The sequence below is a fragment of the Canis lupus genome, unplaced genomic scaffold (assembly GCF_011100685.1).
Source record: "Canis lupus familiaris isolate Mischka breed German Shepherd unplaced genomic scaffold, alternate assembly UU_Cfam_GSD_1.0 chrUn_S1776H1973, whole genome shotgun sequence".
Taxonomy (NCBI): domain Eukaryota; kingdom Metazoa; phylum Chordata; class Mammalia; order Carnivora; family Canidae; genus Canis; species Canis lupus.
In genome coordinates this window covers 125,208-141,272 of record NW_023330630.1, presented here as the reverse complement: position 1 = coordinate 141,272, position 16,065 = coordinate 125,208, and the positions used below count along the sequence as shown (strand labels likewise).

At 41.2% G+C, this 16,065-nt stretch overlaps 1 protein-coding gene across 1 annotated transcript in view; it reads left to right on the top strand.

The window, feature by feature from the left end:
• Nucleotides 1-16,065, top strand: part of LOC119868939 (cytochrome P450 3A12-like) — a 95,994-nt gene that overhangs the window by 9,214 nt on the left and 70,715 nt on the right. Inside the window, 2 exon segments of the mRNA XM_038589240.1 lie at nt 1,100-1,156; nt 1,158-1,197. Coding sequence (XP_038445168.1) covers nt 1,100-1,156; nt 1,158-1,197 — 97 coding nt within the window.

Below are 16,065 nucleotides of genomic sequence, written 5' to 3'. Positions count from 1 at the left end.
TTCTGAATTTTAGAATGCCATTTGAGATAGTAGCATTTAGTGTAGCGATCTCATCCATTTTAGATGTGATCACAAAACCATTTGAGATTCCTCTGTGATGTCAAAGAAATAACAGGAGACTTGTGGAAAATCTTTCACTATGTTTCAATAAATGCAAATGATTATAGTGGAAACAAAAGAAATTTTATTTATGGTGTAACTAAGCTTATAATAACCTGATGCTGGTGACAGATTCCTATTAACAGGTAGATCATACTGACAGACAGGAAGTCAGACAGGATTTGGACAGATCACATACAGTCAGCTTTGTGTGAGACATATCCAAAAGTTGGCTTGCCCTAATGCTATGGGTTGTCACCTACATGAAGCCCAAGGAACTTCCACTTGGAACCACACTATATGAAAAATATAAGCAATAAAAAAGACATATATCTAAAATGAGTTATATGTGTTTTTCTGTGTTTTTAAATTCTATTTTTGTATCAAATTTTTCTGATTTAATGCTCTCAAGGACCTCTCTTAAGATTTAAAATACATATTTCCTTTCAAATGTAACTAGGAAGCATATTTTAGAAAATAGGGCAAGGATATAATTTATAATATTGCCATCGCTTTTTGAGCATTCTAAGTCTTTTCATTTGTAGACACATCTTCCATATGTGTGATTAGTGTGTGCACAATCTTCATCTAATATTCTATCACATGCCTTTCATGTGTTTGATCTATCTTCAACATTACAATTTTAGTGACTGGGTAGGTGGATTCTCCTTTTTTTTTTTTTTTTCTGTTCCTAGATGATTTACTTGCCTTCAGTTATTTACCAACCTAACTTCCTCTTTAATAATATTTGATAAATTATTGAAATGCTTGACATAATTCTAAAATATTTGAGATATTTTAAACATAGAAAAAACGTGGAGAATGGTCCAGGAACTATCCACGTACGATGTATTACTCAATAAATGTTCTAATGTTATTTCTAACCCTAATCTCAGAGATGGATTTAGGTACCACGAGGATAAAAGTCTGGACTGCTAGGCATGGCTGCAGCTGCAAAACTAACATGTTACGTATAATCACATCTGTTTTCCCAACACAGGTTTTATGATGGGCGACAGCCTGTGCTGGCTATCACAGATCCGGACATGATCAAACAGTACTAGTGAAGAATGTTATTCTGTCTTCACAAACCGGCGGGTAGGCATGGGTTTATTTTAAATTTACATAGTTATTCATAAAACTTTTATTTTGACATAAGAATAGATTCACAAGAAGTTGTCACAGGATGTCCCATGTAACCTTCAAGCTGTTCCTCTAAGGTAAGATCCTGCATAACTATAGTACAAGTCCAAGTCAAAATTGACATTGGTTCCAGCCACAGAGCTTACTCAGTTGTCAACAGTTTTATATGTACTCATTTGTGTATGTGTTGTGTGTGTGTGTGTGTGTGTGTGGTGTGTGTGTGCTGCTCTCTGAACATTTATCTTACATGTAGACTTTTTGAATCCACCACTCCAAGGATGTTACAGAGCTGTTCCACCCCTGGAACTCTCCTTCTTCCTATTCTTTAATAGGCATGGTGTGTAACTTGTCTTTTCATTGACTCAGAGTCTTCAGCAGAGGCAAACACTTCTTAAATTATTTTGATAAGGCTACTTTATCCTTTCTTTCCTTTTATGGATTGTGACTTAAGCATCAAGTTTGAAAAATCTTCACCTAGCCCATAAGTCTCAAGGATTTTCTCCAAGGCAAATGTGTTACATTTAAGTATATAGTTTACGTTTTATATTTATAGTGTAACTCCTATCTTCTTATGTTTCACATTTAACATTTTGTGTCAATTTTTAGTGTTAATGAGAGATGTGCAGTTTAGGTCAAGATCTTTGGTTTTTGGCCTATGGATGTCTAAGTGCTCCAGCACCATTTGTGAAAAGGCTTTTTGTACTTCCTCCATTGAATGTTTTTCTACCAGTATCAAAACTGAGTTGGGCCTATGTGTGTGTGTACCTATTTTTCATCTCTTCTGTTCATTGATCTCTGTATCTATCCTTCTACTGGTGCCACCGTCTCTTGATTACCATAGCTATATAGTAAGTCTCAACGTTTCATGAACAGTGATTCCTCCCATTTTATTTTTGTTGGAATTGTTTAGGTATTCTAGCTCCTTTGCCTTTCCAAATTAGAATTAGCCTATCTGTGTTTATATAATATTTGCCAGGATTTTGTTAAGACATGATTTTAGACCTACCAATCATTTGTGCAAAATCTATGTCTTTACTATGTCATGTCTTTCAATGCACAAACACAATATGTGTTTATTTAGGTATTCTTTGATTCTTTTCACCAACATTTAGTTCTCAGCACAGGAAAACCATATATATTTTGTTAAATACACATCTCAAGTTCTTTTTCGTATTCCTCAAGATTTTCTACATGACAATTAGGTCACCTGAACTAGGAACACTCCAATTTTTATCTTTCTAATCTGTATGCCTTTTATTTATTTGTTTTGTCTTATTGCATTAGCTAGGATTCTAGTATGATGTTAAAAATAGGAGTGGTGGAGTGGACTTTTTTTTGTTCTGAAACCATTTAAACATTTTAATATATATTTTTTATAATGGAAACTGTATATATTTAAGCATGATGTTTTTATTATGTATACATTGTAAAGTGATTATGACAAATGAATTAATAGATCAATCACCACTCAGATTTTACTTTGTATATGTGTGTCTTGTGTGTGTAAGAAATGTAAGATCTACTTTTTATTTATTTTTTAAAATCATTTTATTCCATTTATTCATGAGAGACACAGAGAGAGGCAGAGGCATAGTCAGAGAGAGAAGCAGGCTCCCCATGGGAAACCTGATGTGGACTCAATCCCAGGACCCTGGGATCATACCTGAGCCAAAGGCAGACGCTCAACCACTGAGCCACCCTGGTGCCCTAAGATCTGCTTTTTTAAAGCAAATTCAAGTATACAGCACATTATTAGTGATTAATATCACCATGTAAATATATTCAGTTTCCAGAACTTATTCATCTTATAACTAAAAGTTTGTACTGCCTTGATTTCTATCTGTCCTTTGCCCTCCTCCCAGTCTGTGATAATACATTCTACCCTTCTGGTACTGAGCTTGACTTTATTTTTCTAGATTCCACTTATAAGTGAGACGGATACCTGTCCTTCTGTGTCTGGTTTAGTGCTCCTACCCTGTTGTCCATGTTATTCAGGTTCATCCATGTTTGGAAATGGCAAGATTTCCTTCCTTTTTAAGCCTGAGTAATATTTCATTTTCTTTATCCACTCATCTGTCCACTTACATTTAAAGTAGTTATTGGTAGGTAAGTATTTACTATTGTCATTTCATTAATCCAGGTGTTTCATAGATCAATTGTCCCTTCTATCTTCTCTTGTAATTTCATGGTTTTTTAAAAATAATGACATGCTTTGATTGTTTTCTCTTTATCCTTTCCATATCTACTCTAGATTTTTTGCTTTGCAGTTACCAGGAGGCTTACATAAAACATCTTACATATAACCATCTATTTAAGCTAATAAGAACTTAGCTTTGATTACATTCAAATCTCAATGCTTTTACTCCTTCACCACCAGTTTTATATTTTTGTTGTCATAATTTACATATTTTTATATTGTGCACAAATTATTTTAGCTAGAGTTTTCAAAATTATTTGTCTTTTAACTTTGCACTAGTCATAAGTGATTTGCATATCTTAATACAATATCACTGTGTTCTGAATTTGACTATATATTTACATATAGTAGAGATTTATACTTTAATGTGATTTCATGTTACTAGCAAGTGTCCTTTTTTTTTTTTTTTTGCTTGAAGAATTCCCTTTAGTATTTCTCGTAAGGCAGATTTAGTCATGATGAATTTTTTTTTATTTATATATTTTTAAAATATTTATTTATTTATTCATGGGGGAGAGAGAGAGAGAGAGAGAGAGAGAGAGAACGGCAGAGACGCAGGTACAGGGAGAAGCAGGTCATGCAGGGACCCGATGTGGACTCAATCCCGGGACACCAGGATCATGCCCTGGGTGAAAGGCAGTCACTGAACTCTGAGCCATCCAGGCATCCCTATGATGAGTTCTTTCTACATTTGTTTGTCTGGAAAATCTCAGTTCTGAAAGCTCTGTTTTTCTGGGTAAGGTATTCCTTTTAAAATTTTTTGTTTAAAGGTAATGTATTCTTGATTGATATTTTTTAAAGTACTTTGAATAAATCACTCACTCTTTCTGGCTTTCAAGATTTCTGTTGAGGAATCCACAGATAGCCTCCTGGTGTACCTCGTAGGTGATGAGCTCCTTTCCTCATACTGCTTTCACGATTTTTTCTTAGTCTTTAATTTTTGATTTTAGTTTTATTACAATGTCTTGATGAAGTATTTTTGGGATTAAATCTGATAGGGAACTCTAACCTTCATATCCCAAGATTTCCATATATTTCCCTAGATTTGAGAAGTTTTCAGCCATTGTTCCTTTAAGTCAGCATTCTGCCCACTTCTTTCTTCTATTAGGGTTCCCATAATGTGAATATTGTTTCATTTATGGTGTCCTATAAGTCCTGTAGGCTTTTCCCCCAAGTTCTTTCCTTCCCTCCCCCCCTCTTGGACTGGATAATTTGAAATAATCCAAGAGGTCATGGTTGGTTCAGGATTGGGGGGGCCATAATATCAGCAACTGCATGATCCTTAACAGCAAGTACAGTGGAGGGTTCTTAGTAGCTGCAGGGCCTTCAGCAACACCACCAGATCCAGGGCCATGGGACCAGGGAAGGAGAAGAGTGGCAAGAGTTGGTGCAATAGGCAGCCCTGGTGGCTCAATGGTGTGTGTAGCGCCGCCCTCAGCCCTGGATGTGATCCTGGAGACCTGGGATCAAGTCCCACGTCGGGCTCCCTGCATGGAGCCTGCTTCTCCCTCTGCCTGTGTCTGAGAAAGAAAAGAAAGAAAAACACAAAAATTAAAAGTAGGAGACAAGAAAATATCTCTGGACTCAAGCAACAGTCTCCAGAAAGAAAGGTCAATATACAACGTTGTCCAATATACAGCTCCAGGACACATGGGGCAAATTACATTTAGATATAAATTTGTTAAAACTATATAAAATCAGAAATGCAGTTCCTCAACCACACTGGCCACATTTCAAGTGTGCCATAGCCTCATGTAGCTGGAGGCAACCATATTGGATAAGACACATAGAGAACATTGCATCATTGCAGAAAGGCCTCTTGTGAGCCCCTGGATGGCTCAGTCAATTCAGTTTTTGACTCTCGGTTTTGGCTCAGTTGCCATCTCAGGGTCGTGGAACTGAGCCCTCAGTCAAGCCTGGCACTCAGCAGGGAGTTTGCTTGGGATTCTCTTTCTCACTCTCTTTCTCTCTCTGAAAAAAAAAATGTATTAATTAAAAAAAAAAAACTCTTTGATAGCTCTGCCTAGAATAATGCATGACAGGAGAAACACGAAGGCACACCTCATGAACTTTCAGAACACCAAGGACAAAAAGAAGATTCCAAATGTTTGCAGAGAGAGTGAGGAGAGCAAGACACAGGTCCCATGCAAAGAATCAGAAACCAGAAGGGCACTGATCTTCTCAACAGTGATACTAGATACAAGTCTCTATGTCTTCAAGTTCACAGAGAAAATTCCAGCCCACCTAAAAGTCTATACTCAAATCATCCATCAAGTAAGTGAGTAGAGCAGAGATATATTCAGACATGCACATACTTAGGAAAAACTTACTTCTCTGCATCATTCTTCTGAAAACAACAGGAAGTCTCTGCCAAAATGAGGGAGAACATCAGAAAGAGATCAGAAAGAGTGAGGCACCACTAGTTTTTTTTATAACCACTGTAGTTAGTACTGTACAACTCTCTAAAGCATGTACATCTATACATTTGATTTTTAAAAATAAATTTTTAGCCTCAGACCAGGTATCAGCTCCTCTCAACCCTCTTTGGTGACAAGTGTTCCTTCTCTGTACTCTCAAAGCATCATGCCTGACCTTCCACCATACTGAAACTGTCTATTCCTGGGTCTGAATTTTCCCCACCAACAGGGCCCATTTGGACCTGATCTGGAGCACTAAGTAAAAAATGTTTGTGGATCTAAACAAAAGCCGGAGCAAGAACCTTCCTGGTGACCTCTAAGGCATGTTTGAGGTTCAGATGATCTTTAGATAGCCGGTATTGGGAAATGCCCAAGTGACAAAATGATAGAGCTACTTGGTGAAGTCCATGTGCTGTTTCCAATATATGTTTCACAAACAGTCACAATGTTTTACTGAAGGCCAACTATGAGTTCAGCAGTGTGTAGTCTCCTCGAGGATAGTTGTGGGGTCAACATTAGTCACAAAGCCATCCCTATCCTTTGGGGGCCTATGGGCTCCAGCCCAGCATTGGAACTAATGAGCTTGTCTGAAAGCAGCTCAACCTAGTGAGTGAGGCCACAGGTCAGACGGCTCCATCATTCCCATTCTCTTACCTTGAGCATGTCATTAACTTCTCCATGCCTCAGGTTTTTCAGAGGGTTGTTAGGAGGATTAAATAATAAATCTGTAAAATTAAGGCCTTGGACTCAAATAGTGAGAGTCTTTCCAGCTCTCTGATTCTTTCATCTTTGTTAATCAATCAAGTGTGTTATGGTTCCAACTGCAGAAATGAAAGACACACTGCTTCTGAAAACAAACAGATACTGAAAGAAAATGTAACCTTTTAACTTTTCATCTTTGACATTATTGTCCCCACGAGATGTTTCCTGTGGTGACAGTGGGGAGGGAGATTTCTTGTTCCCATAAAACAACTTCTTGGTCTCACTTAGGTAATGAGATTTTCCAAGTTCAGTCTTTCTGATCTTATCCCCCACTGCCCTTTCCCTGCTCCTCCCAGAATGAGCTCAGGATGTTCCTGGCTGGGAAGGTGGGCCTCAGAACCTCTCTCTGCCCTGGGCCTTACAGTGACACTTGCTTCCTGCTCTGGTTCTACAAAGGTCCTTATGATCTGTGACTATATCCGTGGTTCTATCAGTCCTGGGAGTTGCCCCCGCTGACCTGGGCCCTTCTCACTGGCACCCAGGATCCAGCCCCACCCTCCACCCAGCTTTGATGAGAGTGCAGGATCACTGCTGTAGGTCTCTTTGTCCTCCTGTGGTGGTCATGTACCGGCTCACAGACTCTCCCCATAGATCCTGGTGTAAGCTGAATTGTGTCCCCTCCCAATCTGTATGTTGATGTCTAACTCCCAGCAATTCAAAATGTGACTGCAGTTGGAGATGTGGCCTTTAAGAAGGAAATCAAAGTTAAATGAGATCTCTAGCATGGGCCCTAATCCAACATGAAGAGATAAGAACACAGACATCCACAGAGGGCAGACCATGTGAAGACACAGGAAGAGGATGGCCATCTGCAAGCCATGGAGAGAGGCTTTGGAAGGAGCCAAACTTGCTGACCCATAATCTTGGACTTTCAGCCTCCAGAAATGTGACAGAATAAATTTCCATTTTTGGAGCTCCCCAGTTGGTGGTACTTTTTACAATAGGCCAACAAACTAAAACTGATCCATTCTTCTCTCGTGGGCTAGAGCAGGGGGCATGAGGCTCACTGGTTGTACAGTAATTATGTTTCAGTCTCTCGAATTAATTTATGAGATCCTCCTGGGTAGGAATCACAACTTCCTCATTTCTATATTCTTGGGGCCTAAGAGTGCTGTAACTGACATGGTAATTTCAAAGGCAAAAGATGGAATAATCTTTTTTTGCACAATCACCTTCAAATATCAGTAAAATGGAGAGTACAGAAGTCACATACTCTGTAAACAGACCCACTAATTAACCATCAGTACCAGTTCTGGTTGCATAACAGAAAGGGTCATGAGGCTTAAAGATGTTATCCCCTTGCAAGTCACTGGAATAGGGAAGGTCAAGCTTTGGCCCATGTGGCCACAGCCTTGACAACATTGATACCTAGAGTTGATGACTTCAAGCCAGTACTTCCCTCTGGCTCTTAATTCAAGATGAGTCAATTCACCAAAACTGAAAGACATTAAGATCTAGCATACTCTATCACTCTCATTTTTCTGTTAGAGATAGAGGCATAACTCCACAGAAATGGAGAAAACACTAAAGTGGCCTTTTGGAAAAGCCTGCCAAAGCACTAATTATGCCCACAGAATGGGGGCAGTGGAGTGGGCCAAGAAAGGACAATGCAGGGGTTAGTTAGGTGTCAGGGCAGGATATAAGCCCTGATTTAAAATAGTAAAGTGCGAAAAAAATAAAATAAAATAAAATAGTAAAGTGCGTTTACAGAAATATCCTTCTTCATATCACAGAGGTAAGAGGTGGGGGAAGAACTGAAATACCAGAAACTATCCTCAGGAATCCAGTGACTGAGTCATTCAGCAAATGTTGATCCATGCTAAACTGGGTGACTTCAGGGCAGCCCAGGTAGCTCAGCAGTTTAGCGCTGCCTTCAGCCCAGGGCATGATCCTGGAGACCCAGGATCGAGTCCCACGTCGGGCTCCCTGCATGGGGCCTGCATCTCCCTCTGCCTGTGTCTCTGCCTCTCTTTCTCTCTGTGTCTCTCATGAATACATAAATAAAATTTTAAAAATAAAAATAAAAAATAAACTGGGTGACTTCATTTGCTTCTGTAACTCACAAGAGCCTGCTCAGGAAATGTGAATCTCAGGGACAACGGACAGCAGTGTTAGTAGCTTGCCTCATGCCTGGAATCCCATCAGAGCATCATCTGCATTAATACCTTCAGTCCTCACAAGTTCCCCCAATAGGTGTTATTATCATCTCTGCATCACAGATAGGGAAACTGAGGCTCCCCAGGTGGAATAACTAGATCCTCCAGCTCTTTTTGGCAGAACTGGCTAATGAATCCAAGAAGAGTCTGCCCCTCAACCAGCAGAGTCTACTGGTGGCGGGAATCTTCATCCTCCCAAGAGAATAGCTGCTTTAACCTTAACCCTTTATGTGTATATACAAAAACCCCATATATATACACACACACAAACACACCCATACACACAACACACTCCCCTGTACACACACATCTTGTACATACAAATGCACACAATCCTGTAGACAGATACACAAACCTATACACACACACACACACACACCTGTACATATACACTCACCTGGACACACACACATACAAACCACCACCACCACTTCTGTCCCTGCCCAGCAAGCCCAATTGACAGTCAACCCTGGACAGTCTGCAGAGTTCTTTGCTGTGGCATCCAAGAGTTCCCAATTCCTCTGTTTCTGTATCAGTCATTACGCTGAAACAAACATGTGGTGTGTGTGTATAATGAGTGCAATGACAGCTCAGAATATATTCACAATGATCTTGCTGACTTCAATGATGTTGAAAGCAGAATAAATATAAATCCAGAATAAATATATATAAATATATATTAAATAAATATAAATTGTATACACACACACACACACACACACACACACACAATGGAATATTACCCAGCCATTAGAAAGGACGAATAACCTACCATTTGCTTCAACATGGATGGAACTGGAGAGTATTATGCTGAGTGAAGTAGGTCAATAGGAAAAGGACAAACATATGGTTTCACTGATATAGGGAATATAAAAAATAATGAAAAGGATTATAGGGGAAAGGAGAGAAAATGAGTGGGAAAAATCAGGGAGGATGACAGAACACGAGAGACTCCTAACTCTGGAAAATGAACAAGGGGTGGAAGGGTGGTGGGCGGGGGGATGAGGTAACTGGGTGACAGACACTGAGGAGGGCACTGGATGGGATGAGCACTGGATGTTATACTATATGTTGGCAAATTGAACTCCAATAAAAATATACAAAAAAAATAAATTAATTTAAAAAATAAATGAGTGGAATAAATCAATGATTTTATCTCAGAATCTTTTGGTGAAGAATTCAGAAGTGACTTGGTTGAGTAGTTCTGACCAGAGTCTTTAAAGCCATAATCTGCATGCTGGACCGAGCTGGAACCCACTTCAAGGGTAACTCACTTATGGGCCTGGCAGGTCAGCACCAACCATGGCAGGATATCTCCAGTGCATGGTATGTGGTTGTGACTATCCTCACAACATGGCAGCTGACTTTCCAGAGCAAGTGACCAAATAGGGCAAGGTGGAAGCATCTTTGTCCCTTATGAATTAGCCACAGTCACACTCTGATATGTCCACAGTATCCCCCCGATTACCAGGCCAGCCCTGTTCATGGGGTGGAGAATATACACCATGAGGAAAGAGACACTGGCATGCTCTTCAAAGCTGGCTACGCCTACAACCACAATGTTGCTCTACTGAGAGGTAAGCTGGGGGCACAAAGCCTTGATATGAAGGAGACCCTGCACTTAACAGGTGCCCAGTAAAGTCGGCCCTCTCCCTTCTTCCTTTTGACCTGATCCATGAGACTTTAAGGGCCACCCCTGCTTAGACACCAACACTCCTTTCTCTGACCTCACCCACAACCCCACTGCTACCCCCATGACTTACAGGAAATAAAAGGTGATAACTTCCAGTTTCCCACAGTTGGCAACTCTCTTCTGGGTCCTATACATCTGGCTGCACTGAAATGAAGGAGGGCTATTCCAGTGATTTAATGTGGCATAATAACCACCCAAAGGATTGGATAATCTTTTATTTTACTTACGAATCTGGGGTTGACTGGACTCAGTGGGGCAGCCCTTACTTGGAGTCTCAGGTGTTTGCAGAAAGACTAGGGCTGGGGAGGAGCAAGATGGCGGAAGAGTAGGGTCTCCAAATCACCTGTCTCCACCAAACTACCTAGAAAACCTTCAAATTATCCTGAAAATCTATGAATTCGGCCTGAGATTTAAAGAGAGACCAGCTGGAATGCAACAGTGAGAAGAGTTCGCGCATCTATCAAGGTAGGAAGACGGGGAAAAAGAAATAAAGGAACAAAGGCCTCCAAGGGGGAGGGGCCCCGCGAGGAGCCGGGCTGAGGCCGGGGCGAGTGTCCCCAGGACAGGAGAGCCCCGTCCCGGGGGAGCAGGAGCTGCACCGACCTTCCCGGGGGAAAGGGGCTCGCGGGGAGTTGGAGCAGGACCCAGGAGGGCGAGGATGCCCTCGGGCTCCCGGGGACAGTAACAGCAACTGCGCGCCCAGGAGAGTGCGCCGAGCTCCCCAAGGGCTGCAGCGCGCACGGCGGGACCCGGCGGGACCTGGAGCAGCTGGAGGGGCTCGGGCGGCGGCTCCGCAGAGGGGGCTGCGCGGCCCCGGGAGCAGCTCGGAGGGGCTCGGGCAGAGGAAGAGGCTCCGTGCAGAGGGGCCTGCGCGGTTCCAGGAGCAGCTCGGAGGGGCTTGGGCGGCGGCTCCGCGGAGGGGGTTGCGCGGCCCGGGAGCGCGAATCCACCAGCGCAGGCTCCGGAGCACAGGGCGCCGGGACACAGCCCAGGATCCGGCCTCCCCCGGGACAGGCAGAGGCCGGGAGGGCCCAGGGCAGCAAGGACGCTCCTGCCCCAGCTGAGCAGATCAGCGGCCCCGCCCCGGAGCCTCCAGGCCCTGCAGACGGAGTTCCTGCCGGAGCTGAATCCAGGTTTCCAGAGCTGCCCCACCACTGGGGCTGTTCCTCCTGCGGCCTCACGGGGTAAACAACCCCCACTGAGCCCTGCACCAGGCAGGGGCACAGCAGCTCCCCCAAGTGCTAACACCTGAAAATCAGCACAACAGGCCCCTCCCCCAGAAGACCAGCTAGACTGACAACTTCCAGGAGAAGCCAAGGGACTTTTAAGGATCAGAAGATACTCCCCGGTGGTTCCTTTTTTTTTGTTGTTTTTTTTTTTTGTTTTGTTTTGTTTTGTTTTGCTTTTTGATTTGTTTCCTTCCCCCACCCCCTTTTTTTCTCCTTTCTTTTTCTTTCTCTTTTTCTTCCCTTTTTTTTTTCGTTTTTTTTTTTCTTTTTCTTCCCTTTTTTTTCCTCTTTCTCTTTTCTTTCCGTCTTTCTCTCCTCTCTTTTTCTCTTTTTCCCAATACAACTTGCTTTTGGCCACTCTGCATTGAGCAAAATGACTAGAAGGAAAACATCACCTCAAAAGAAAGAATCAGAAACAGTCCTCTCTCCCACAGAGTTACAAAATCTGGATTACAATTCAATGTCAGAAAGCCAATTCAGAAGCACTATTATACAGCTACTGGTGGCTCTAGAAAAAAGTATAAAGGACTCAAGAGACTTCATGACTGCAGAATTTAGAGCTAATCAGGCAGAAATTAAAAATCAATTGAATGAGATGCAATCCAAACTAGAAGTCCTAACGACGAGGGTTAACGAGGTGGAAGAACGAGTGAGTGACCTAGAAGACAAGTTGATAGCAAAGAGGGAAACTGAGGAAAAAAGAGACAAACAATTAAAAGACCATGAAGATAGATTAAGGGAAATAAACGACAGCCTGAGGAAGAAAAACCTACGTTTAATTGGGGTTCCCGAGGGCGCCGAAAGGGACAGAGGGCCAGAATATGTATTTGAACAAATTCTAGCTGAAAACTTTCCTAATCTGGGAAGGGAAACAGGCATTCAGATCCAGGAAATAGAGAGATCCCCCCCTAAAATCAATAAAAACCGTTCAACACCTCGACATTTAATTGTGAAGCTTGCAAATTCCAAAGATAAAGAGAAGATCCTTAAAGCAGCAAGAGACAAGAAATCCCTGACTTTTATGGGGAGGAGTATTAGGGTAACAGCAGACCTCTCCACAGAGACCTGGCAGGCCAGAAAGGGCTGGCAGGATATATTCAGGGTCCTAAATGAGAAGAACATGCAACCAAGAATACTTTATCCAGCAAGGCTCTCATTCAAAATGGAAGGAGAGATAAAGAGCTTCCAAGACAGGCAGCAACTAAAAGAATATGTGACCTCCAAGCCAGCTCTGCAAGAAATTTTAAGGGGGCCTCTTAAAATTCCCCTTTAAGAAGAAGTTCAGTGGAACAGTCCACAAAAACAAAGACTGAATAGATATCATGATGACACTAAACTCATATCTCTCAATAGTAACTCTGAATGTGAACGGGCTTAATGACCCCATCAAAAGGCGCAGGGTTTCAGACTGGATAAAAAAGCAGGACCCATCTATTTGCTGTCTACAAGAGTCTCATTTTAGACAGAAGGACACCTACAGCCTGAAAATAAAAGGTTGGAGAACCATTTACCATTCGAATGGTCCTCAAAAGAAAGCAGGGGTAGCCATCCTTATATCAGATAAACTAAAATTTACCCCAAAGACTGTAGTGAGAGATGAAGAGGGACACTATATCATACTTAAAGGATCTATTCAACAAGAGGACTTAACAATCCTCAATATATATGCTCCGAATGTGGGAGCTGCCAAATATATAAATCAATTATTAACCAAAGTGAAGAAATACTTAGATAATAATACACTTATACTTGGTGACTTCAATCTAGCTCTTTCTATACTCGATAGGTCTTCTAAGCAAAACATCTCCAAAGAAACGAGAGCTTTAAATGATACACTGGACCAGATGGATTTCACAGATATCTACAGAACTTTACATCCAAACTCAACTGAATACACATTCTTCTCAAGCGCACATGGAACTTTCTCCAGAATAGACCACATATTGGGTCACAAATCGGGTCTGAACCGATACCAAAAGATTGGGATTGTCCCCTGCATATTCTCGGACCATAATGCCTTGAAATTAGAACTAAATCACAACAAGAAGTTTGGAAGGACCTCAAACACATGGAGGTTAAGGACCATCCTGCTAAAAGATAAAAGGGTCAACCAGGAAATTAAGGAAGAATTAAAAAGATTCATGGAAACTAATGAGAATGAAGATACAACCGTTCAAAATCTTTGGGATGCAGCAAAAGCAGTCCTAAGGGGGAAATACATCGCAATACAAGCATCCATTCAAAAACTGGAAAGAACTCAAATACAAAAGCTAACCTTACACATAAAGGAGCTAGAGAAAAAACAGCAAATAGATCCTACACCCAAGAGAAGAAGGGAGTTAATAAAGATTCGAGCAGAACTCAACGAAATCGAGACCAGAAGAACTGTGGAACAGATCAACAGAACCAGGAGTTGGTTCTTTGAAAGAATTAATAAGATAGATAAACCATTAGCCAGCCTTATTAAAAAGAAGAGAGAGAAGACTCAAATTAATAAAATCATGAATGAGAAAGGAGAGATCACTACCAACACCAAGGAAATACAAACGATTTTAAAAACATATTATGAACAGCTATACGCCAATAAATTAGGCAATCTAGAAGAAATGGACGCATTCCTGGAAAGCCACAAAATACCAAAACTGGAACAGGAAGAAATAGAAAACCTGAACAGGCCAATAACCAGGGAGGAAATTGAAGCAGTCATCAAAAACCTCCCAAGACACAAGAGTCCAGGGCCAGATGGCTTCCCAGGAGAATTTTATCAAACGTTTAAAGAAGAAATCATACCTATTCTCCTAAAGCTGTTTGGAAAGATAGAAAGAGATGGAGTACTTCCAAATTCATTCTATGAAGCCAGCATCACCTTAATTCCAAAGCCAGACAAAGACCCCGCCAAAAAGGAGAATTACAGACCAATATCCCTGATGAACATGGATGCAAAAATTCTCAACAAGATACTGGCCAATAGGATCCAACAGTACATTAAGAAAATTATTCACCATGACCAAGTAGGATTTATCCCTGGGACACAAGGCTGGTTCAACACCCGTAAAACAATCAATGTGATTCATCATATCAGCAAGAGAAAAACCAAGAACCATATGATCCTCTCATTGGATGCAGAGAAAGCATTTGACAAAATACAGCATCCATTCCTGATCAAAACTCTTCAGAGTGTAGGGATAGAGGGAACATTCCTCGACATCTTAAAAGCCATCTATGAAAAGCCCACAGCAAATATCATTCTCAATGGGGAAGCACTGGGAGCCTTTCCCCTAAGATCAGGAACAAGACAGGGATGTCCACTCTCACCACTGCTATTCAACATAGTACTGGAAGTCCTAGCCTCAGCAATCAGACAACAAAAAGACATTAAAGGCATTCAAATTGGCAAAGAAGAAGTCAAACTCTCCCTCTTCGCCGATGACATGATACTCTACATAGAAAACCCAAAAGTCTCCACCCCAAGATTGCTAGAACTCATACAGCAATTCGGTAGCGTGGCAGGATACAAAATCAATGCCCAGAAGTCAGTGGCATTTCTATACACTAACAATGAGACTGAAGAAAGAGAAATTAAGGAGTCAATCCCATTTACAATTGCACCCAAAAGCATAAGATACCTAGGAATAAACCTCACCAAAGATGTAAAGGATCTATACCCTCAAAACTATAGAACACTTCTGAAAGAAATTGAGGAAGACACAAAGAGATGGAAAAATATTCCATGCTCATGGATCAGCAGAATTAATATTGTGAAAATGACAATGTTACCCAGGGCAATATATATATATTAAAAAGATTCATGGAAACTAATGAGAATGAAGATACAACCGTTCAAAATCTCTGGGATGCAGCAAAAGCAGTCCTGAGGGGGAAATACATCGCAATACAAGCATCCATTCAAAAACTGGAAAGAACTCAAATACAAAAGCTAACCTTGCACTTAAAGGAGCTGGAGAAAAAAGCAGCAGATGGACCCTACGCCCAGCAGAAGAAGAGAGCTAATTAAAATTCGAGCAGAACTCAACGAAATCGAGACCAGAAGAACTGTGGAACAGATCAACAGAACCAGGAGTTGGTTCTTTGAAAGAATTAATAAGATAGATAAACCATTAGCCAGCCTTATTATTAAAAAGAAGAGAGAGAAGACTCAAATTAATAAAATCATGAATGAGAAAGGAGAGATCACTACCAACACCAAGGAAATACAAACGATTTTAAAAACATATTATGAACAGCTATACGCCAATAAATTAGGCAATCTAGAAGAAATGGACGCATTCCTGGAAAGCCACAAACTACCAAAACTGGAACAGGAAGAAATAGAAAACCTGAACAGGCCAATAACCAGGGAGGAAATTGA